Source organism: Tauraco erythrolophus, chromosome 8 (genome assembly GCF_009769465.1).
Source record: "Tauraco erythrolophus isolate bTauEry1 chromosome 8, bTauEry1.pri, whole genome shotgun sequence".
NCBI classification, from domain to species: Eukaryota; Metazoa; Chordata; class Aves; order Musophagiformes; family Musophagidae; genus Tauraco; species Tauraco erythrolophus.
The window spans coordinates 14,755,637-14,778,528 of NC_141472.1; the positions used below are offsets into that span (position 1 = coordinate 14,755,637).

Below are 22,892 nucleotides of genomic sequence, written 5' to 3' on the forward strand. Positions count from 1 at the left end.
AGAGACTAGGCAGAGCTCTGAGCTAATGAAGCTTTTCTGCTTCTAGGGCTTGAGCTGATGTGGTCAAACCTGGGATGCAGATCTCAGACTTTAGGCTGTTTTGCACGTACAGCCTCTAGGTACCGTGATTTCTCCTGGCAGCCGTGAGAGCTGTTCTCGCGCAGGCACAAATGCCCAGCCTCTGGGTCCCAAGAGCTTGCACGTGTTTGACTGACTCCCCGATTTAAACATACCTACCATGCACTTCCCTTGAGCATGGCAGCACTGTGCATGGAGCTTCAAGAGGGGGAGTTTAGAAGGCAGCTGGCTTGGTGTGACAGAAGTCAGCAATGAGACACCCTCTTATTGCACCATAGGGCATAGAAAACCCGCTTCCTCCTCACGGGCATGAGCTCAGGTGGGTCATTAGAGCTCCTTGCTATTCTTTTGTTTTGCCCAGTCAGTCAGCTGCTTCTAAGTAAAGATTCTGCAGATTTGTGTCAGTGCAGGATATGATATATTTTGTTTTACTGGTAGGATGCCCGTCTTTCTGGGGCTTAGGTTGCCACATGGTTTCATGTAGATTCCCGGTGATATTCTACAGAGAAACCCTATGTGCAGCACTGTGCAGCAGCCTAGTAGCATTGATTTATTAGGCAAATACCACAGTCCTCTTTGTGCAGAGAAGTAGGCAAAGTAGCTGCTGTAAAACTCATGTTGGTCTCTGAAAATTGGGAGCGCAAGCAGTCTAGGGGAAAAATGCAAACTATTTGAGGCTGGTTGGCCTATTTTATTAACCCAGCTTTTTCTTACAGCCCCGTGGGAACCTGTACTAAGCATTCCCAGGTGGCTGCGTTTGTGATGTTAGTCAGCATCACCTCTCAGTGCAGCTTTCTAAAGCTTGATTAATAAATGGCATTGCTTTGGTTCCCCTTTACCTGGTGCTCCATCGTGCTCTCTGCAGGTTCCAGTTCAAGAAGTGATAATACACAGAGTTCAAACACAGTGAACAACAGAAACCCCAAAGGGATTCTTCATACACAGTAGTGTTGGTGTTGAATGAAGGAGAAAGTAAAATCAAGGGAACTGTGACTGTGGAAGGAGTGATGCAATTAAACACATTTATCTGGGAAAAGACCCTTACTGATGTGACGTTTTGCTTTGCTTTACAGGTACTCTGTATCACTGTAAGCTCATTTCATAGAGGGACTTTAGCCCACTTGATCAGTGGATGTTAAGTCTCCCATCTGAAAGCGAGTTGATTTGGTTCCTTTCTACTGCTAAGGATTGTGTTTGGTGAACGTATTTGCCCCACCATCTCTAAGTTAGTGTCATGCCAAGGACAGATGTGAAGCAGCTCTTTCTCCGGATGTTGATGTGATGTCTTCTTAACGCATCGTGACGCTTCAGGCCCACCGGCAGCACAGAATATGGAGGCTCTTGAAGTTGATGACATTAGCCCTGCCTTAGAAGTGACTGAAGACTTTTTCAATAGTTTTGATACTAAGCTTGAAAAGATTGTGCAGCCCTCTGAGGTCTATGGTGTACAGGAGGTCCACGAACTGGTTGGGCACGAGGTATTTGATCGGATAACAGAGAGCAGGAATCCGAGGAATGTCGCCTCCTTAGCCAAAAGTAGCCTCATCTGGGATCACTGCAAAAATGGCCTCTTGGAAACCAAAGCCCAGATAGCGTTCCCTGCCAAAGACCAGTGCATGGTGCAGAGGGGAACAGCTGCTGACAGCCTTGCTTGGTCAGGGGAAGGGGAGACTGCGGCTTTTAACATCTTCAGTATCTGCCAGCGGAGGAGAGACAGGCCTCGCTCGGTGAATGACATCCTGGTGCAGAATGAGGAAGCCTCCACATTCAAACCAGGACACAACAGGTCACGCTCTGATATCAGCCATGTGAACTGGGGAGTGGTCTTCACGGGCACCTCCTTGCAGCAGCCACCTGCGCCTGGTCAGGACAATAACTGCACTCTGCTCTCCTACCTGGCATTAACCAAGGGAGAGGACATCCAAGGAAACACAGGTTTGTGCTGATGCTTTATTGTTTGCGTTGATATGAGGGCTCTCCTATTTGTTTTTAATATTTATCTTGAAGGAGGAGCTGCATGTTTAAAAAAAACCAAAGCCTCCAAAAAACGACTGTGAAGTAGCTCTTAAGATGATAGAAATCAGTGTGGCTCAGTTGTCTTTGATATAGCTCTGTCTGTTTGCCTGCCTGAGGATCAGTTTTTAAACAACTGTTGACTTCTGTTCCTTTCATGGTTTGAAAGACTACACGTGTTTTACTTCTCACTTCTATTTTGCTCAATTTGATTCAGAAAAAACAAATTTATTTGTTATATATTTCTGATCATTTCCTTACCTGATTTTTCTCAAACTAAAAAACCTTTGAATGCTAAAGCTATTGGGAGAATGGCAAATCCAAACAAAGGTGGTTTTCATAAAAGTTAAAGAGCAGCCATGAAAAAGAGGGAATGCAAAGCTGTGCTGTGGGCCCTGAGATCTCTGCTCTGTTGCTTTAAGAAATGCTGGCTATTCAGTGCATAAACAACTAACAAAAACTCAAGTGTGCAATTTGTGCTTGTCAATATTAAGGCATCTCTGCCAGCTTTGTATGGGATTCAGGAAGTCTTGTTATCAGATGGAGGTAGGCGTCTCCAGTGAGCCATATGAAGCAATATTTCTGCAAGTGATACTTTTTCCTTTTCCTTTCTTAAGCACTGCACTGGAAGAGGTTATGCTCAGGGCTTCGGAAACACTGAACCAGAGTCTCCATCTCCGTGATTTATTTTGTAGATGCCAGAAGGGGATTGGAAACTTCTGGAAAAGAAAAGCAGTTATTGCCACAAAGGTTTTATAATCTAAATAAAGGCAGGACTTAACAAAGGAATTTAAAAATCAAAGGGTTCTGAAAGTGTGTGTATGGTGGAATGGCTCTGGTTATGAATAGGTAATCTGTTTAGGGTTAAAGCAAGCCTTTTGTGTTAGGTTTTCCAGATAAGTCAGCTGGTTTGGAGCATGAAAAGCAGGTTCCTAAATGGTTGTATTTGTGGATGTGTGCATCTTTAAACATAAATATATACAATATGTGTATATATATAAATACACGTAAACCTGTAAGTTGTTTTGTTATATTGTGACATAGTTGCTGCATCCCAAAGAAGAGTGCTCTTGGTTTACAAAGGCAAGTATATCTGCTGTTATTTTTGTTGAAGGAGATATATTGCCTTCCACAGGGTGAGATCTCTGTTCTGTGTCCTTCCCGTGGAACGGATCCAGAACAGGAATGCACTCAGAAGCCTGGAGACAGAGCTCTCAGTTTCTGTCAGCTGTATCCTGGGCGTCTCATAGGTTTAACTTAGCATGTATCACCTTTATATGCCCACAGAAACACCATGAAAATCTAAAGGTCAATACATGTGTTTTAAGCCTAATCTTTTTGGCCTGATTTCCCCACGCACCTCTCAAAAAAAGAAAGATATTATGTCACTTACACTCTTTATAGTGAGAAATACCTAAGCCATTCTGTATTTAAAGACTTGTTCATGTACTTATTCAGTGAGAGTGATTTCAAGTTGCCACTGGATCCCCAAGATGCAAGAAGCAAGGTGCCAGTCCAGCTGGTCCTGAGCAGCATAGTACAAGGCTGAACTAGTCTCCCTTCTGTCAGTCCAGGGCTTAGGCAACTGCAAGAGTACATTGGGGTGCTCTCTAAGGCGTTGCACCTCTGTGGTAAAGCAAATTACATGCCCCTCTCCCTTACACACAAACACAAGACAACGTGATGCAACTGGTCATAAAAGGATGCAAAATGAAAAAATGGAAACAATTAGGTAGGCTTTTCTTCCCCTTCTGGTAAACAAATTTAATTAGGAACTGCCGTGCTGGGACACCATTGCTTTCGAAGTCAGGGACCGCATACTGCACCCCTCCTGAGTGAGTCTCTGCGCTTTCAGAAGGTGGGCCCTCTGCGGTGTTGTCCTCCTTCGACCCTGGCAGCCACTTCAGCTGTTCAGTCGGCTTTGCTTAGAGATGACAGACCCCAGGGAGATGCACCAGCTCTCTGGAAGTCCTAAAAGGACCTTGCTGTATCCAGAGTTGCGGCTATAGCAGGACTTCAAACCAGTGTCTAGAACAGCTTGATAGAAAACCTTCCGTGATATAACCATGAGAGGAAGAGAAAAAACAAGAAACACACTCTGTGTACAGCTGGATCTAACAGTGAGATTTCTTGAGCTAGGTTGTGTCCAGGATTCAGTCACCCCATCACAGTGTGTACCCAAGGCATGCTGCTTTAGTAGCAGTTGAGTTCAGTGGTTACTCTGCCCAGTGCCTCAGCAAGTACTCGTACTGTTTAAATGCAATTAATGCAGTGAGGTTTTTCTCCATACACACTGTACTAGAGTGTGATATACTTTTTATTGTTATGATTTCGTGTTAAACAGTTTATAGTTGTGAGTTATAACTGTGAAGATCTCACATCTATGAAGTAGTTTTGTGAAGTATAGCAGTGTTAGCACTCTTAAGAAAAACAGAAATTGGACAGATTTCCGTGAAGAATACTATTTTATACTATCTGCAGTAGTGCCAGGTATCTTATAGCCCATCCATTCCTCGATTTCTCTGTGGTACCAGGGGCAAGTCCCATTGCTGTACTCAGTGTTGCCAGAAGTGTAGGTCTCTTCAAAGTGACTTTTTGCTGAAGGGATCCAGTATGGCCAAGTTCTGGGATCTCAGAGGTGAACCGAACAAGGGAAGGAAATGGATTAGTAAGAGTGGCTGAAGAACTTGTGCCAGTACTCACCGGTAGCCCAGCAGCAGTCAGTACCTCTAAGGTGCTCAGCCCAGACTTTTTCTGTTGGTCTGTGCAAGGCATTTGTCAGTGCTTGCTGTGTGCCCTCCAAGAGCCTTTCTGCACGGGATGTTTACAGGCTTCTTTGAGGAAGGAGAACTTCTGTGCTCTGAAAATGCACTCTTTTAACCTGTTTCCTTAACCTGTTCTGTTCAGCTGCCGTGCAGGTTTTAGAAGGTAGCCATGGTATTTCTTCCCTCTGTGTTTACAAGAGAGCCGGCCATAGAGTTTGCTGCTACTGTGAGCTGAGCTGAAAAGAGAAAAGCAAAAGCAAGAAGGTAGATGTTGCAGGTACGTGTATCTGGGACTGGTAATTATTCTCCACAAGAGACCAAAAACTGTATTTTGAGGTTGGCTAAAAGCTGCTGCAGTGGTTGAAGGAGTCATAGTGGCTACAGCCTATGGAGACATCCCTTTCCAGGGCTTTAATACAGATTAAATGAATGCATATGAGATACCGAGAGTAACTTCAGCCACTCCTGCCAGTCCTCGCTGCAGTAGAGGACTTCCCTCTGGAGCCTGCAGAGCTCTCCCAGTCCTCTGAGACTGGCCAAGTTGCTGCATAGATGAACTCTTCACCGTTTTTTTTCCCTTATCTTCAAAGTATATTTATTACTATGAGCTTATCTGTTCCTGCTGCTTGCTTTTTTATAATACAAGTAAAATGAAACTGGATCCTTTCCATGTGCTGTGAAAGAAAAGGATCTGAAAGGAAGCTGTGCCTTTTGGGGCAGTATCTTCTTAGGCCTGCTGGCATAACAGCTAGCGTGCTGGAAGTGAGCACTGTTTGTGCTGCAGAGCAGTGCCAAGCGGTAAATGGAGCTAGCAAAGATGGAAGTTGTAAGCAAATTCAAGACAGGCTTTTGTATTTCTGGGCATGTGGCCTGGCAAACAAGAGGAGAATGCTGCCTCTGTAGTATCCAGTGGAAGCTTGCTTAGATCATTGAAGCACAATGCGCGAGCAGTTATCTTTGATAGTCATGTGGATGTTTTCATTCAAACGCAGGCACTCCTGAGAGTGTGGGTGCTATAGTACTTTTCCTGGGTAGCTGTTTTGTTTGCCCACCATGCCTGTGATCTTGGGGAACTCCAGAGCTGTCACTGCGCTGAGCACCTGCATGCTGACAAGCTGTCCTTGCTGCAGAAGGCTGATTCCTTGTGCCCCTCTCCAGCAAGCAGCTGTGAAGGTATGCAGCCAGCCCCATTGATTTTGGTAGTATGCTCTGTCAGGAAGCTGAGCCCGTGGCGTGTGTGCAGCACTGTGGAGTGGCAAAATAGACGTACCAAGGAAAGGTGACTGCCTTAAAACTGGCCAACAGGCTCAATGACTTCTGTGTCTGATCGAGGCCAAGATTTCACCTCCTCACCTCTCTTCACATCTTTCTATCTGGTTGGGACACTTTGAAGGTATGATCTTGTACTCAGAGTTTGTGCAGGGGATATTTCAAGAGAGGTTTGGGCCCCTCTTCATATAGCTCTTGTACGTATTACATACTTTCTAGTGTGTTTTTGTAGCGGTGAGACATCTAAATCTGTATTCATAATCAACACACCACTGATTCACAGGTTGGGAACTGAGGGTGGTCCTTGAGTTCTGAGGAGTCATTTTACAGTGCTGCTTTCTCTTATTCTGGCAACCATACAGACTTGGGGTGTTTTCTTTGTTTGCCAGATATCCTCACTTTCAGTAGCAGTAGTGGTAGCTGGTACTAGCTCCGTGCCTGTGACTTTGGCTGGTGTGGTGTTTAGTGGTACATATCAGTGTGCTGAGCAGGTTTGTGGTGGTGGGTCACAGAACAGCAGACAGCAGTGCCATCAATTGCTGCTGCTGTTGTTCTGCTCAGGGAGGAGCTGCAAAGACAGCTAGCTGGAAGTGGAAGGTGTGGCAGGTAAGGGAGCTGCTGCATAGGTGGAGGTGGCCAGAGATCCTGAGAGGTATGAAGCATCAGAGGTGTGACATGCAGCCTTCGTGCTTCCCCTTCAGTGATGGCCAGGTAAAGCCTAGCTCCTGACCCATCTACCAGGGAGGTTTCTGAAGCCTGATTGGCATGTGTGATTTGTGCAAAAACACCCCTGTAGCACTGTCTTTTGTCTGTGGTATGTAGAAGCTACACAGCCAGGGCAGGCCGGTTGCCCCTGGGATGGGAGAACGTTATAGATCTGTGGTGTTGTGCAGAAGACAAGGGTGCTGTCATCCAAGAGGCAGATGTGCGGAAACAGCACTTCTGCACCTTCCTCTCCAGAGACCAGGAAGCCTCAAACCACTTGGAAATAATCCCAGAAGTGTCGAGCCAGTTGGAGAACCAATGACCACCCTGTGGCCAATTTGTTTGCAACGTTAAAAGGTAGTGGTACTGCAGAGATTTGGGACCTTTCAAGATTTAAAGAAGCAAAAGCATTATTTAAAATCCAATGCAAGCTGGACTCCCTCCACTGTGGAGTCCATAAGTGCCAGGGACTGTCTGTGCATCTAGCGAGAGATAGCCCCTTCTTCCAGGAGGCTACAGCTTAAATACACCACACAGTAAGGATGGGGAGGGAGGGTGGGTAGGGAAAAGAGAGGTGAGGCACTTTGCCCAAGATCAAATGGGAGTATAATTTGGATCGCCTGACTTCACCTCATCTACTGGATGATACTTCCCCTCTCACTCCCCTGGCTAGTTCGGAGAATGTTGTGCTTGTTCCCTGCAGGCTCACTCCTGATTGCTTCCTGGGCTTGGGCACCCTCCCAGCTGGAAGGGCCATGGGGACTGGCAGGAAGCAGCAGTGGTGGAGTGGGCTAGGCTGGGCAGCTGCCTGGGTGGAGGGAAACGTGACCTATTCCACTCCCTTGCCTGGGAGGCTGTGGGAGGGTGCAGAGTGATGGAGAGGGGAGTGCGGTTCGAGGTGATGGGAGGGGCTCACATACAGGGAATAAATTCACAGTGCAGGAGGATTACTGTAAGCAGTACTGATGAGTTTGGTGTGAAGCTGTTCTGGTTGGAGGGTTATTCTTTATGGAGATTTTTGCTCTGGAGTTACGACACTCCATAAAGCTAATGAACAGAGTTTTCATCTCCTGGGGCAGTGCTGATTGCTTCCAGTGATGTTGTGTTGACTTTCATAACTGAATTTCCAGGTTAGTTGCTATTATTCCCTTAGTGGTGTCAGCTAACTCCCCTAATGTGAACTGACCCTGTTTTCATAGCTTTGACAGCCACTTTACACCCTTTCTTCCTTCTTTTTAAAGCTGACTTGAATGAATTTATAAAAAAAATCAGCAAATCCATCTTAGTTTGATATTCTTACTTCTTTTGCAAGTGCTGCTGTTTTATACATCTCCTAGCTGGTGGTAGGTAACCATCTCTTTCAAGTCACTATACTTCTGTCTCTTCCAGAGTTGAGTCCTGTTGGTTGGTCTTGCACTTTGACTGAATCCAGCCTCCTTCTCCACTGCCCCCTTGGCACAGGCACTGTGTCAGTATGCACAGGGTGCTGGTGGTCTGCTCATCAAACATTATACAAGTGTTTGACTTGCTGCAGAGGAACAAAAAAGGATTGGATGGAGTGGCTGGGCAGCCAGGATCCTGTAGACTTCAGCAGAGTTTCTCATGTTTCCTGTATAATTCCACACCTGAGAGGAAAGACGTAAAGGACAATTTGTTCAGGTTCTTTATCCATCTGTTTAGGCAGTTCCTTCAGTGAGGAGTTTCTTTGTTGAATAGCTAAGCCAACCTCACTAGCAATGCATAAATCTAAAATTGAAAGTTTGCAAGTTCAATGTTTTCAAAGCAGTTTTAGCTTTCCTGAAGCCTAAGGAAGATGAAAAAGGTGAATGCTCTTCTGGTGGGGAGAGATGCTGTTTCTTTATAAAAATTAATGCAAACTGCTACCTAGTTATGAGCTCCATTGCTGTAGTGGTCCCTTGAAAAGAGGTGAAGCCTTGGGAGAAGCAGCCAGATCTGGCTCCAGGACAACCATCTACTGGAAATTTGTGGCTGAATATCAATGCTGTTATTTCATGACTAAGTGGAATCAGATATACTTGCCTGAAAGAGATATACCTGCAGAGCCAGATGGGAAAATAAGTGGGAAGACAAGACTGTATTTTTAAGTAGGAGGGAAGTGGACATTGTGGGTCTGAGCCACACTGGCTGAGGCACAGTTTGTCCCTGATCTAGCAAACACCACCAAGTGGGTGACTAGCCAACCCAATTTGAGAGCATTTTAGATCCCAAAGGTGTCTGTTAATTTCTATGGAAATCAGAGAGGAGGACTATTGACAAAAACTCTGTGACTTATGCTCATCTCTTACTAAGCGTTAGAGAACTCGGAGACGAGTGTCACCTTGAGAGACAAACCCCTCAGAAACTAGGCATCTCTGATGCTGCTCTTTTCCAAGTTACTTGGTATTACTGTCATCGGAAGTGCTTCAGTGGAGAAAAACAGGGTGAGTTGTCCTGCTATACCAACAGGGATGCAAGTACAGTAGGTTGTTCAGAAGCATACATCTTTTGGACATGCCAAGACACCATTTGGGCTCCCTCTCCTGCAGTGCTGGTTGCACCAGCTGCCCCCAGGTGTGGAGATGGGTAGGTGTGTGCTTGGTGCAGGGTTCCCAGCTGGGACAAGTGGGCAGTTGCCAAAGGAGAGGAGAGATGCTGAGGAGGATGCTGCCCTGTCCTCAGCTACTGAGTCTCTCTTTGTTTCCCTCTGCCTACTTCCCCCTCTTCCCTTGAAACCATAACTCCAAATGACTCAGGTTTGGGCCATTTGCTGTGATTATTTCTCTTTTTTTACCTTTCCTCAGTTTATTCTCCCTGTCTCTGTAGGGAGGAAAAGAGATGTAGTTTCTGTTCGGAACGTGGATGGAGGAATGGTAGCATTTGTTCTCTGAGTGGAAAGGTATTATCTGGCACACTGCACATTGAGATAAAGGAGCAGAGGGTTGTAAGGTGTGTATGTGTAGCATAGGGATTCAACCTGCCTCTGCCAGCATCTATTGCCCTGACCTAAACAATATGAGGCGTTTGAATTTTAATCAAGTTGGCTGCTGGTTCTGTCCCAGTTAGAGCAAGAGTCAGTGGAGGCGATTCGTGGCAGCTTGAAGGGAAGGAGTGGGGTGAAGGAGGGAGAGAGGGTGCCTCTGTGAAAGGCAGGGAGAGAGAGCCTTTCTCTAACTCGACAAAAGACAAGCAAACCTGTGTGCAGATGAAGGAGGGGTGGCTGGGGGAAGGCTGCGAGTTGTTTTATTATGGAGAAGCTTGAACTGTCGTCTGTACTTGATGGAAGCGAGAGAGATTGCAGTTGGAGCTGCAGAAGCGCTGCCTCCCTGATTGGATTAATAGAAAAGGAAGATGACTCTAGAATGGCTGCCCATTATCTGCACTACAAAGGGATTAGTGTGGGTTTCAGAGAAATTAATGGCTTTTGAGTTAGTGCAGAAATACTAATGAATGTCAGGGCCAGAGATGTACGGTGCACAAAATTGGTTCTCTTTTAGCGCGTGTGTGTGTGTGTGCGCGTTTGTGTATATATCCATTTGAGCTATGAAAGTGTGCTTTTTCTTCACCATTTTGAGTTTTAGATTAGGCTTTCAGTTTTCATATTTAGCTGAAATACTCTTGAGTAGCTTATTTATCAGCAAGGTATAGCTATATTGATTTCTTTTCTATCTTTTCAGACCTAGTGCCAAACTAGCAATTTTTTCATTGTTGTTATGATTTTAGTCATATATGCGGGAAATCTTGGTAGGTAAAGTGTAGAGTGCTTTGAACGTGGTGGTAAATGCAGGCTTGATTCTGTGTAAGTGGGTGATGTGGGGAAGCTAAGCTGGCAAGGTGAAATTGCAGTGCATCCTTTTCATTAGTGTGGGTGGGGAGGTAGCATCCTTCCTCCATTTCGTAACCTCCATGAGGTTTGCGTACGCACGTTAAGTATATCAAGAAATTAATTCTCAGATACATTCATTAAGTTTAACTGAAACTTGTCTACTCAATCCTTATAAATCCTTAAAGTTGGTCTTCACTGAAGGGCTAGCCAAAGCTTTTACACCACTGCTGTCCTGAATCCTCCTGCCTGTACACGAAACTCACAACCAACTACAGCAATGCTTTCAGCCAAGGACGGGAACATCTCCTTAGACTGTAGGTTACAGCCCAAGTTCTGCTTTCTCACCAGTTGGTATCAGAAACCCCTTGGACAGTAACTAAGTCCTGCAAATGCTCATAGTCCCTGATTTTCCTTGTGATGCTGGGAGGATGGACAGACTCCCCCATTAGCTGGTGGTGGTGGGAGCAGCTTGGCCAGCAATCCTGGCCATATTAGCTGGGAAGCCCAGTACATGTGGGGATGCAGTAACTTCTATACAGGCTCATCTCTGGGTCTTTCTTTCCATGGTTCGTCAAGCCCAGATGCTTCTGTTCTTTTAGCTCTGCGTTGGAGACATCCTAGGCATACTCAGAGGCAATAATGTCTAAAACTGGTCAGAACCAGTTTTTGTTAATGTGAGTGATAACTGGTTAAACTGAGACACTGAAAATATCTTGCGCCTGCAGCTGTCTACCCTATTCCTCTTTCAAATGTTGTCAGCCCAAAGGCAGAAACCGTGATCAGTTTATAACGCTGCATGTTAAGGTCAATTGATGCCGATTTTAGTTTGACCTAATTGTGCTGGGCAGTGGATGAGGAGCTGTTCCCAGGTGGCTGCCATGCTCCTGCATTGGGAATAGCAGTCTCCAAGGGAGACGAACGACCGATGGCAGAAACTTCTTCTCTTGTGTGTGTTAATTCTGCTGCTGTTTGTAAGTCAAGACCCATCCCAGATTCACAGGTACCCTTACTGGAAAGGTGAAGTAGAATTCAAATGGGAGGAAGAATTTGTTCCTCAGGGCTGGGTTGTTTTGTGGTGCCAAGTGTTTAAGTCAGCATTAGAGCATACAGGGACCAACAAAAATTGCACAGAGCCACATGTCCAGTCCAAGGAGAAAATACGTTTGCATGTATTAATGGTGGCTGAAGAGGTACAAATCAGAGTGGAACAAATTTTGCACAGAAACCTTTTTTAAAACTCAGAAATGCTTTAGATAATTCCTTCTAAATTCCTATCACTTTGGTGCCCAGAGTGATTCGTGTATGGCTCTTTTCCTGGGAAAGATTCCCCTCAACTTTGCTTTGGGCCGAGGTTTGGGAAAGGGTCTGTTCCGAAGCACCTGAAGCGCTGAGGTGCTTAGATATATGTATTTGAGTCTGGGCAGCCTCTTTCTTTAATTTTTGGTCATGTCTGCTGGTCCTGAGCCTGATCCTCATAAATCAGCAAAGCTCCTCCCTAGTAAACGGAGCCGTGCAAAATGTTTTTTTCCCGGGTCACACTGAGATAAGAAACTGCTGTCCTTGGGCACAGGTCTCTCTTCTCTGTGTCCTGGGTAAGGCCAGGGGCGGTGCCCAGGTGCTGGCCCCGGGGCTGTACTGGCCAGTTCCAGCTGTGCCCCTCAGCCACCAGTGGGATCTCTCCGGCAGAGCGTGTTTCAGAAGGGGCAAAGCACTGCACGGTGGCGTGAGGAACGAGGAGTGAAGTGCAAGGAGCAGCCCAGGGCCAGAGGAGGAGAAGGTGCTGCAGGCACTGGGGCAGGGATTCCCCTGCAGCCCCAGGGGAGGCCATGATGGAGCAGGTATCTCCCTGCAGCCCCATGCGGGACACTGTGCTGGGGAAGGTAGAGATTTCCTGAAGGAACTGTGACCGTGGAGAGCTCATGCAGGAGCAGGTTAATCCTGAAGGACTGCAGCCCCTGGAGAGGACCCACACTGGAGTGGGGGAAAAGTGTGAGGAGGAAGGAGCAGCGGAGAGGAACTGACCATGACCTCCTGCTCCCCTTCCCTCTGTGCTGCATGGGACAGGGGGGTTGTGTGTGAAAGCATGAAGTTGAGCTTGGGAAAGAGAGGGGCAGGAGGGGAAGATGTTTTAATTTGTATTTGTTTCTCGCTGTCAAAATCTACTGTAATTGGCAATAGATTACTTGATAATGTTGTCCTCTTCTGGACTAGGTTCTGGGAGACTTGCAGTGTTGTATTGCTCTGTCACTATTCTGGATGATCTCAGGAAAATTGCTTTGTTTCTCTGTCCTGTTTCCCTGTCCTCTTTTTGTAAAGTGTTTTGGTACCTCCGGGTAAAAAAGTGCTGTGTTCTTGTTAGCTCAAATGTAGAGTCAGTGGGTGTGTTTGATAATTATAACCTATTGGATGAAGGCTGTTTCTGTGATCCTGTCCTCCAGATGTATCACATAAGGGTAGGAGAGATGTGTAAGCCAGAATGACGTTGCAATTTGAAACGATTATTTAAAAAGAATTAATGTTAATGTTCCCATTTTGTTTCCTCCAGAACACAAGCCAATGTTCCCAAATATTCTGAAGAAGGGATACTTAGACATTAGAAGAGACAATGACAGCTACTGGCAAACCTGTTACGCTGAGCTCTCCCCATACAAACTGTACCTGTATTGCTTGGACAGCAGTGGCAACCAGACTCTTCCCACCGTGTATCCACTCATGCATTTTCAAAGGGTCACTGTTACTGGTTGCATTGAAACCAAGGTGGTGGACGCTGTCCTGTCAGACAACTCACAGCTACAACTGAAAGCGGAGTCCTCCTGGGAAGCTTTGGACTGGGGACAGAAACTCTGGGAAGTGGTGCGTGCTTCTGTGCCTGCTCTCACGAGACAGCAGGAGAAATTGGAGAATGTGCCAAAGCGTGAAAATAACAGTGACCGTTCTCGAACCAATGGATTGTTAGAGAAGCCCATGGAGCTCTTCCTATCTGTGGATTTGACTGAAAACACTAAAGAGTACCAAAATATTCTCAAATCAGGGACTCTTTATAGGTTAACTGTCCAGAATAACTGGAAAGCATTTACTTTTGTCTTGAACAGGTCTTATCTCATGGCATTCCAACCTGGTAGGCTTGATGAAGATCCTCTGCTGAGCTACAATGTTGATGTGTGCTTGTCAGTCCAGATAGATACTCAGGATGGCTGTGACTCTTGCTTTCAGGTCATTTTTCCTCAAGATGTCCTCCGCCTGCGTGCAGAGACCTGTCAGAGGGCCCAGGAGTGGATGGAGGCACTGAGAGCAGCAGCCAATGCTACTAGAAGTTTAACTCAGAACCCACAGGTCACGCTTAGGAACAAACCTGGAGATCGGCCCTTTGGAAATGATCTTAGAAAGAGCAAGCGCCAATCTGTGACCACCAGCTTCCTGAGCATCCTGACCACACTGTCTCTAGAGAGAGGGCTCACAGTTCAGAGCTTCAAGTGTGCAGGTAAGCACCAGACTGCAGCATCCGCACCCGCTCCCCTTCTGCAGGAAAAGAAAATCACTTGGAAGAGCATGTATGTGTTTTAGCAGCACATAACCACTCCCTGCCTCTCACTATGGCTGTAGACATTTTGGTGTGTTAGTCTTTCTTCGCTCTCTGTAAAATGTGGAGAAAAGCCTATGGGATATTTAGGTGTTCACCTGCGTTTCATGAGCAGTGCTGAAACATTAGATCCTGCACATGTAACCCACAGCACTACATGGGCCAGGGCTGCCTTAGAGGGTAGCTAAGCTGTTTTCCTGCTTCAGGACACTGGAGAGGTGGGCCAGAATCAAAGGGGTGTTAATTCTGGATACGATGCAACTTTCCAAGTTCTAGAACTTTTGTTTCCTTTTATTAGTATGTCTTTTCCAAGTTGTTTTTAGAGCTCAGTTTCCGCTCTGGGTCTTCTGGGAAGAATCCTCAAAGCATATGTGCTTCCCTGGAACACTGTCATTTGGCAACATGTGTTCTAGTACTGAGGTTCAGACATGAGCTTACCTGGTCAGCTCTTCCCTTGAGGCAAGGGTGAAAACGTGACCTTAAGCCTCTGCATTTAGTTGTAAATCTTGGTTCATTTCACTGCTGACTCTAGTTTGAGGCAAGAGCGTGATTTTTTCCAGTTTGGGAATGAAGCGAAAGTAGAGAGGACCCATGTGAATACAGTTCTTTGTCCTTTTACTTTAGCAAGGGCACCTTTGTGGAGCAAATTTGGGAACTTTGTGCCTACGTCATACTCTGTGGCTGGCTTTAGTTACATTGACTTAGAAATTGTCAGCTGTATCAGAAACAGCTTTTCTGGAGGGTTTTCCTCTTTTGTTATGGAAGCTATAAGGGTCCTGCCTCCTCCTCACTCTGTTCTGGGGTGAGGGAGCTGTCTCATGTGAGAGTCTCCTGTTGCTCTGAAACCACACATGGCTTTGAGGAGAGTCTGTGTGGGCCCAGGACATGCTGGCTGCTGGCCTGAATCCCCTCTGGGGAAGACCTGAGCCCCAGAAGTACTAGGTTACCCCCAGAACTGGCTGTAGGTGCAGCTGTGTTCGTCTCTCTCTGGTAGTCACCCGTGGTGGTATTTCTGCTCACCTCTCCACAGTGCATGGCACCCGCTTGGTAGCTGGAGCATCATGAAGGTTGACCTCACTGCAGTTAAAGTTTTAGTCACATATTGGGGCTTCTGCCTGAATTCAGTTTTGTTCTTGGCCACAAACTCTTTGTGTGACTTCATGTCAATTTTTTGTGGGAAAAACACCAAACTACTGCTGAAAGTGAAGGTGCCTGGGCCCTGTGATAACTGATTACCTGAACACTATTGGAAAATGATCATATCATTCCTTTAAAGGTAGTTGTGAGAGTGAAAGCTGCGGGGAGACTGTGGGAATGGGTCAAATAAGTGTCCCCAAGATGGATCCAGCCCAGCGTGTTACCCAGCAGACAGCCTTGTGAAACTCAAGGAAACAGCAGAATTATCAGCCTTGTTTTAGGATAAAGTCCCAGGTGACATAAAAACTTTATTGCTTTCTCCTCATTTCTTCTAATTCAAAGCTCAGTAGAAGAAAATTTTGCTTCATGTACTGACTGAGGTCCAGGAGAGTTTCAAGTGTGAGCATTCCTAATAACCTCCTCAAAAATAGGATCAGGCCTTGGGATGGCAACAAAATGCACGTCTCCAATGTGAAATAGGTTTTAGTCTTGCATCATATAGTATGGGAGCAGACTTTTCTGTGGGAAAGGGTGGATTTCCTCTCCTAAACATGGGATGATTCATCTACACTCATGTATTCCCCACAAAAATAAAGTGCTCTGACCATGTCAGGGTTGCATGGCATCTTTCCCTGATATATGTGAGGCATTCCCAGTGCTCATGCGGTCTCCTTTTAGTCTGCAAAATGGGACAAACACTTTTGTACAGAGAAACGTGAGTTGTGGAGTGTCTGCGAGAAGCCGGCCACTGAGATTCCCTGTACGTGGGGATGGGGATGCTCGGCACTGACTGTGTCTGTCTGAGACCCTTCGACTGGGTCTTTGAGAGTCGCTGTTACCACAGTGCAAAGAAATGAATAGTTGTAATTATAACTGAGAGAAACTGGGGGAACTTGTCTGGCTCGGAAAAGTTTGTGCCGAGGAGGCTTTGGAGGCGCCCAGCGAGCTGAGCCTCCCTCCTTGTGCCTCGCTCCCTGCGGGCAGTCCGTGCCGTTCCCGGTGTGGGCTGCTGTTTAACCTCGGGGGCCTGCTGTTGGTAATTACAGCTTGCGGGCATTGAGAGCGGTTTTCCCCAGGGCTGCAGGGAGGGGTGAGCTTGGAAAAGGATGAGGAGGGGGGAGGAAGAAAAGTTTTGCTGTGAATTCTTCAGCCATTTAGTGCAAATTCCTGTAATTACCGTCTTTGTGTCCTGTCCCAATGGCACATAATATAGCAGAAGCCTTTCCTAATTGAGACCTTACAGGAGGTACAAATCCCTCCTTTGTTCGGCCTGACAAATTAGTGCCAGAAAGTGGCAAGGTCCGAGTGGGAATCAAAGGCAAGCAACACAAAGATGGAACTTAAGGCTACAGTAATAACCCTCTCTAGTCCTGCAGGGATGGGAGGGAAGGAAAAGTAATGACCAATGAAAAATGAAGGGTTTTTTTGTTATAAATTCCCTTGACATGACAGCACCTCAGGGCTGCTTTATTTATTTAGGAGAAGTGATTAAATAGTAATACAACAGGGCAGACCATTGTCTCTCAAGCTGCCCCCCTCCCTCCAGACCCCTGCTGCCTTGGCTAATTGATTGACAATGAACCTCTGATAAAGAAGGTTGTTGGGAGGACCCGAAGGGGACAGGGTTTTTTTTAATTTTTTATTTTCTCTTCGAGGTCTTTGTGGGATTCCCCTCCCCGATTTTTTTTTTTTCTCTGTTTGAAATGCCCTCTGCATCCCCCTTTCCTTTTCTCCCTCAGTAAAAGCTTTTCAAGGGACTGCTCCCAGACAAACAGCTGACACTCACAAGCAGGTAGGGAAAGAATGGGAATGTCTGTGCCTCGCTATTGACAAGTTTATCTTGGAGTCTGACTAGCACTTTTCAACTCGTGATATAAGCCAGGGCGGTGGTGTCAGATGTAGTCATCGGGCAGAGGGGACAAACTGTTGATACACTGGAGTCAGAAGGGCAGCTTGAAAAAAGTTTTCTTTTGCTTGATTAGCAGATACAAAAACTTTTCCCCACATTTCTAACTCTGTCTTAGCGAAGGGCAGGATATTATTTCTCATAATTTCCAAAAATGAACTAAAAGGCCACTGATTATCAGTGGAAAGCCATATTTTTATAAACTCTTTTACCTTTGCTAATATTATTTATATTTTTGTCTTTGGAACAGCAACACATTTTGGAACGTGAGGTTACTAGAAACTGCTAGCACTGGAATGGCAGCCTCCTCTGTCCTTCGCATGTTCATATAACTGCAGGCTTGATCTTGCCCTCTTGCTGGGGTACAGCAATGTTCCCATGGGAAGTGTTTGGAGCTCCCAGCAAGAGTGGCATTTGTGAGTGTCACTCTGCTCAGGTGAGACTTTGGAGAGACCTACCCCTTGTCTTCAAATGAATATGAAATGCAAGTCCAAGCTGGTAAATACTAGGTTTTATTATTTGTTCTTTAATATGTAGGAAATGAGATGTGCATCATCCTGGGATGATCTGTTGGGGTGTGTAGGTTTTTTTTTAATGTATTTATTTCACCTGGATTAAAGAGTCCCCAGAATGCACATGTTACAAATTTGGGATGAGGTGACTTCCATCAAAACATGCATTTGGCAAGTGCAGCATCTTGCAGACAGTTGTAGCTGGTTATGAGTACTCCAGTGGCTGTCTTGTATCCCTGTTTGGCCGTCTGTGGGCTTCTGGGGAGAGGCAGGCGTTTTTCCTGGAGAAACTTTCCTCAAGGTCTGTAAGGAGCAAATATCCCCAGCTGCCCTTATTTATTGGTGTTCCCTTTGTGTTTCCATAGACAGGGAAGACAAATGGCCTCTGCCCTTGCCTCCTGTTTTTGCATAGGTCCTATTCTTTTGATGTCTCTCTTCCTTTTCACCTTTTTTTTTTTTCTCCCTGTCCTTTACTAAAGCAAACATTTTTTCGGTGAAGTCAGTCGTGTCTGCCAGGAACTCTTGCTTAGACAGCAAATCCTAATAGGTATGCAAGTTTCTGCCTTCTGCAAAATGTGCTCTACACCCTTTTGTTTGTCAGTGTAGCTTTCCTTGCTCCTGTTCTGGGATGCCTTCTGTCTTCTCCTCCCTGCTTTCTCCATGTCTGCTCACTTGCCAAAAGGATAAATACTGCTATTAGGGCTCCACTGACTTGGCTGGCTGAGCTGAACACTAAGTGCAGAAAAGCCAAGGTTAGTAAACGGGCCATTTCTTAAGCTTACAGCCCTGTCATATTGAGCAGCAGGTGGAAAGCTGTTGGCTTTCAAGGAGTTATTGTGCTTCTAGTGCTGTGGTCATGTGTGTAGATGGGGGACAGTCCAGTGCAACATGCCCAGCTCATACAGCCTCTGCTGTAGCTCACCTCGCTGGTCTGAAACCAGCCCCTACTGTGGTGAAAGTAAACTTCCTCTTTTTTTTTTTTTTTCCTTCAATGAAAAGGAAGTATTTTCCTAATAGTTTGCAAGCCAGCAAGTGTGAGTTTGGTTTTGTTTTTTTTTTAAAAAAGGAAAAAGTAATTGGTCAGGTGCAATGTTGACTAACTTTTCAAAAAGCCACATAGCTGAAACTTCTCTGATCCAGATAGTTGAAAAGCATGGGTGCTTCTTCTGTGAATTTAGCAAATACTTTCTGAACTGTCATCACACCCAGCACCTATTTGTAGCACGTCACTGAAATAAAAATATTAGGGGACAAATCTTAGCAAATGTAGCACAATGCTAGGATACTAGAAGGTCCTTTTGAAAGCTGTCTGCATTCTTGTCACATTTTTAGTCCTGAAGAACAATTGTTCTTGCCTGTCCAGTGCTTTCTAAGTGCTGTATATATTTTGTGCTTGGTTTCATAGAATCATAGAATCGTCTGGTTGGAAGAGACCTTCAAGATCATCGAGTCCAGCCATTCACCCTGCACTGTCAGGGTCCCTGAACCATATTGCTCAACACCAAATCTACATGGTTTTTAAACACCTCCAGGGATGGGGACTCCACCACCTCCTTGGGCAGCCTGTTCCAATACTTCACAACCCTCTCTGTAAAGAAATTTTTCCTGATATCTAACCTAAATTTCCCCTGGCACAACTTGAGGCCATTCCCTCTTGTCCTGTCATTCATAACGTGGGAGAAGAGACCAACCCCCATCTCCCTACAACTTCCTTTCAATTGTAGAAAGCGATAAGGTCCCCCCTGAGCCTCCTCTTCTCCAGACTAAACAGTCCCAGCTCCCTCAGCCGCTCCTCATAGGACAAGTTCTCTAAACCCTTCACTAGTTTTGTTGCCCTTCTCTGAACTCGCTCCAGCACCTCAACGTCCTTCTTGAAGTGAGGGGCCCAAACTGGACACAGTACTCCAGGTGTGGCCTCAAATCATTTCAGTTGATCTCTTTGTTCCAAGACTTCAGCAACTTTTTGCCTTCCCTGTATTTGAGACTCTGTAAAATCCCTGAGAACGTGTTTTGCACTGTAAAGATTGTATTGTTTAAGTATCTTCACCGTAGACCATAGTCTGGCAGTCTTGTACGTGACTTTCAGACCCTGTTTCTGTTGATGCATAAGTAAAACTTAAATTGCTAAAAGTGGTATTTCTAAATTCTTATTCTTTGTTAGCCAAAACCAGCTGAGCAAAAAACTATTGTCCGTGGCTAAATTAGTAGTTGGAAAATACACTGTGTCTAAACAAGGCCACTGACTTGTTGGGAGGAGCAAGGGGAAGGTTTCCAGACAAGAGTGACTTCAATTTGTGTAGCAAGGACTACTTAATTTACAGTCAACCTAAGTGTTTTGAAACACAAGGTTGCTGGTCCAGAGTGCTTTGCCATGTGACACCTTGTTTGGGGAAAGATGAGAAGATACCATATGGTATCTCTTTTGCTTGCTTGAATTGATTAAACCTGTTATCAGTGATCAGTTGATCACAGAAGCCATAATCTTCAGCAGTAAGGTGAGTGAGCTCTTCAATCCAGTTTTAAGATAGCTTGACTAGGGGAAATGGCAGTGAAAACTATTAGCTTTGTCTAAACTGGTAGGAGTTAGGTCCTTCACCTTCCTGGGATCTGACTGGCATTTTACAGAGTGGGATTTTCCCCTTCATAGGATTTGGTTTGGACTTGGGTTGCTGCTGTCCAGAAGGGCAGATTAGCTGAGTGTTTGACCAGTTCAGTGCGTGTCCTGCACCCTGATGTGCACTATGAAATCCTCAGCTGGTGTTTTATGGTCTTCTTTGCCTCAGCCCTGCAGGTGGAACAGCTGATACCAATGCCTTGGCTGATAAATCTACATATTCCTCCTGGCAGATTTAAAGGACACCTGTGCTGCCTCTATGGGCACAGGTGACCCCCATCGCTCTAATCTGCCTCTGTGAACAACTCTGCAGATTTCAGTATGTTCTTTTTTTCTTTTTCTTTCATCACAAATAAAATATTTGTGCTTATTTCTTTTACTGTCAAGAGCTCAGTTCTGCTGTGTGTAAGCATGTCTCTACTCTCATTGTAGGCTCAGTGTTTGTCCTTGGCTATGCCTTGTTTCTTCCTGGTTCATGGGCGCTAGGTAGTAGTTCCACTTCCCCCCAAAGAACTCTTGGTTGCTTGAGGGTTTTTTTTTGTCCATTTATTGTGTAAAGCCAGTCTTTATTATTTTGCATGTAGTTCAAAGAAGAGCATGCTAAAACTAAAAAGTCTAAATGTCCAAGTTTCACCTTTGTTGGGATGGAAAAAGCTACATCTGGGCAAAAGGAAGTGTTTTCAGTCCCAAAAAGTCCAACATCACACCCCTACAGTTCTTCTCTGGAGAACCTAGAGGTTCCTCATGAACTGCATTACAAGAGACAACTTTATTTGTTGGGCTAGCGTCTTTTAAATTGGTGAAGCCAGCTTTTGCTAATAGAGACCTTGCAGAAAGGCAAAGGCACAACACTTTTTCTCCAGTTGCAGTTTGTACCAGACCCCTGAACTAGTTTGGGACGTGACTTAATTTTGGTTTTTCTGAGAAAACAGAACTTATGTTATAATGCTGTTTGCTTACAGTTTTACTTGTGCCATATAAAATTTGAACCTACCTGACTGTTTCAACAAAATTTAACAGAGGAGAAGAGGGGGCAAAGATGTGGGAATCTTGGTGGTTTCACAGAAGTCAGCATCACAGGGAGCCCCTCTTAATGCTACTCTGTGTGTTTGCTCGGCATCAGAGTATTCACGTGGGTGTGTAGCTTTGAGGGACAAATACAGAAGAAAAATAGCTGTTTTAAGTCTACTACGATGAAACTAGGGCATTTGTATGTGTGTTGGAAGGGTTCCCTCCTCTTCTGTCACGTGCTAAAGCAGTGTATTATTGGCAGAATTATTACATGTGGATCAGATCGAGGGAAGGTAAAAGAAGTTACAGAACAAACTATAGGTCAACTGGTGGGAAGGTTTCAGGTTCTGATTCTGGCCTTCTGCAATGTCAATCAACTCTGATACATACGTATGCTGCGTAAATCTGAATACTGCGTATGCCCAGGGTAGTGCTGTGGTAGTGATGTGTGACCAAGAAGAAATTCAGCCAGATAGCATTGGCAGAAAATACATAACCACGCTCACTGCACAGTTGTTCCTTATGTTAAAAGGGGTACAAAACTAGCTGTGTATTCAAACAGAAACAGAGCTGATTATTTCTAGGTATGTTAATAGCTGCTTTATCAAGTAAATGAAACTTAGCAAACCAAGTAGCCTTCAGTGTAAGTAAGCGAGTGAGCAGTGCAGGGGTAAGTGGTCTCCAAACTAACTGCAGAGCAGAAACGAAAACTGAGTTAAGTAGAGAGTGGTTTTGCTAAATAACCTGGCTGCAGCTGAGGACGCTGGCACCAGCATTTGCTCTGATCACACAAACGGCTGGCCTGCTCTTTGCTCTGTTCTCTTGTTTGCCTTTCCAGTATATAAAACCAAGCATAAGTGTGATCAACTGTAGGAATGGGAATACCATTATTAGTTATAGAATCGTAGAATCATAGAATCGTTAGGGCTGGAAGGGACCTTCAAAGGTCATCTAGTCCAACTCCCCTGCAAGGAACAGGGATATCTCCAACTAGATCAGGTTGCTCAGGGCCTCATCCAACCTGGCCTTGAACGTCTCCAGGGATGGAGCATCCACCACCTCTCTGGGCAACCTGTTCCAGTGTTCTACAACTCTCATGGTAAAAAATTTTTTCCTAATATCCAATCTGAATCTACCTCCCTCTATTTTAAAACCATTACCCCTTGTCCTATCACAACTGGCCCTCCTGAACAGCCTCTCCCCATCTTTCTTGTAGGCCCCCTTGAGGTACTGGAAGACCGCTATAAGGTCACCCCGGAGCCTCCTCTTCTCCAGGCTGAACAGCCCCAACTCTTTCAGCCTGTCCTCATAGGAAAGGTGCTCCAGCCCTCTTATCATCTTTGTGGCCCTCCTCTGGACCCTCTCCAACTGGTCCATGTCCTTCTTATGTTGGGGGCTCCAGAACTGGACACAGTACTCCAGGTGAGGTCTCACGAGGGCAGAGTAGAGGGGGAGAATCACCTCCCTCGACCTGCTGGC

The 22,892-nt window shown here is 45.5% G+C and overlaps 1 protein-coding gene across 2 annotated transcripts in view; it reads left to right on the forward strand.

Moving 5' to 3' along the window:
- The window catches only part of PLEKHM3 (pleckstrin homology domain containing M3), a 94,459-nt gene that overhangs the window by 11,723 nt on the left and 59,844 nt on the right, over positions 1-22,892 (forward strand). For both annotated transcript variants that reach the window (XM_086615731.1, XM_086615732.1), the window contains exons 2-3: positions 1,152-2,013; positions 13,199-14,134. In XM_086615731.1, the coding sequence (XP_086471857.1) occupies positions 1,410-2,013; positions 13,199-14,134 (1,540 nt within the window). In that variant the 5' untranslated portion in view covers positions 1,152-1,409. The remainder of the gene's footprint in view (positions 1-1,151; positions 2,014-13,198; positions 14,135-22,892) is intronic.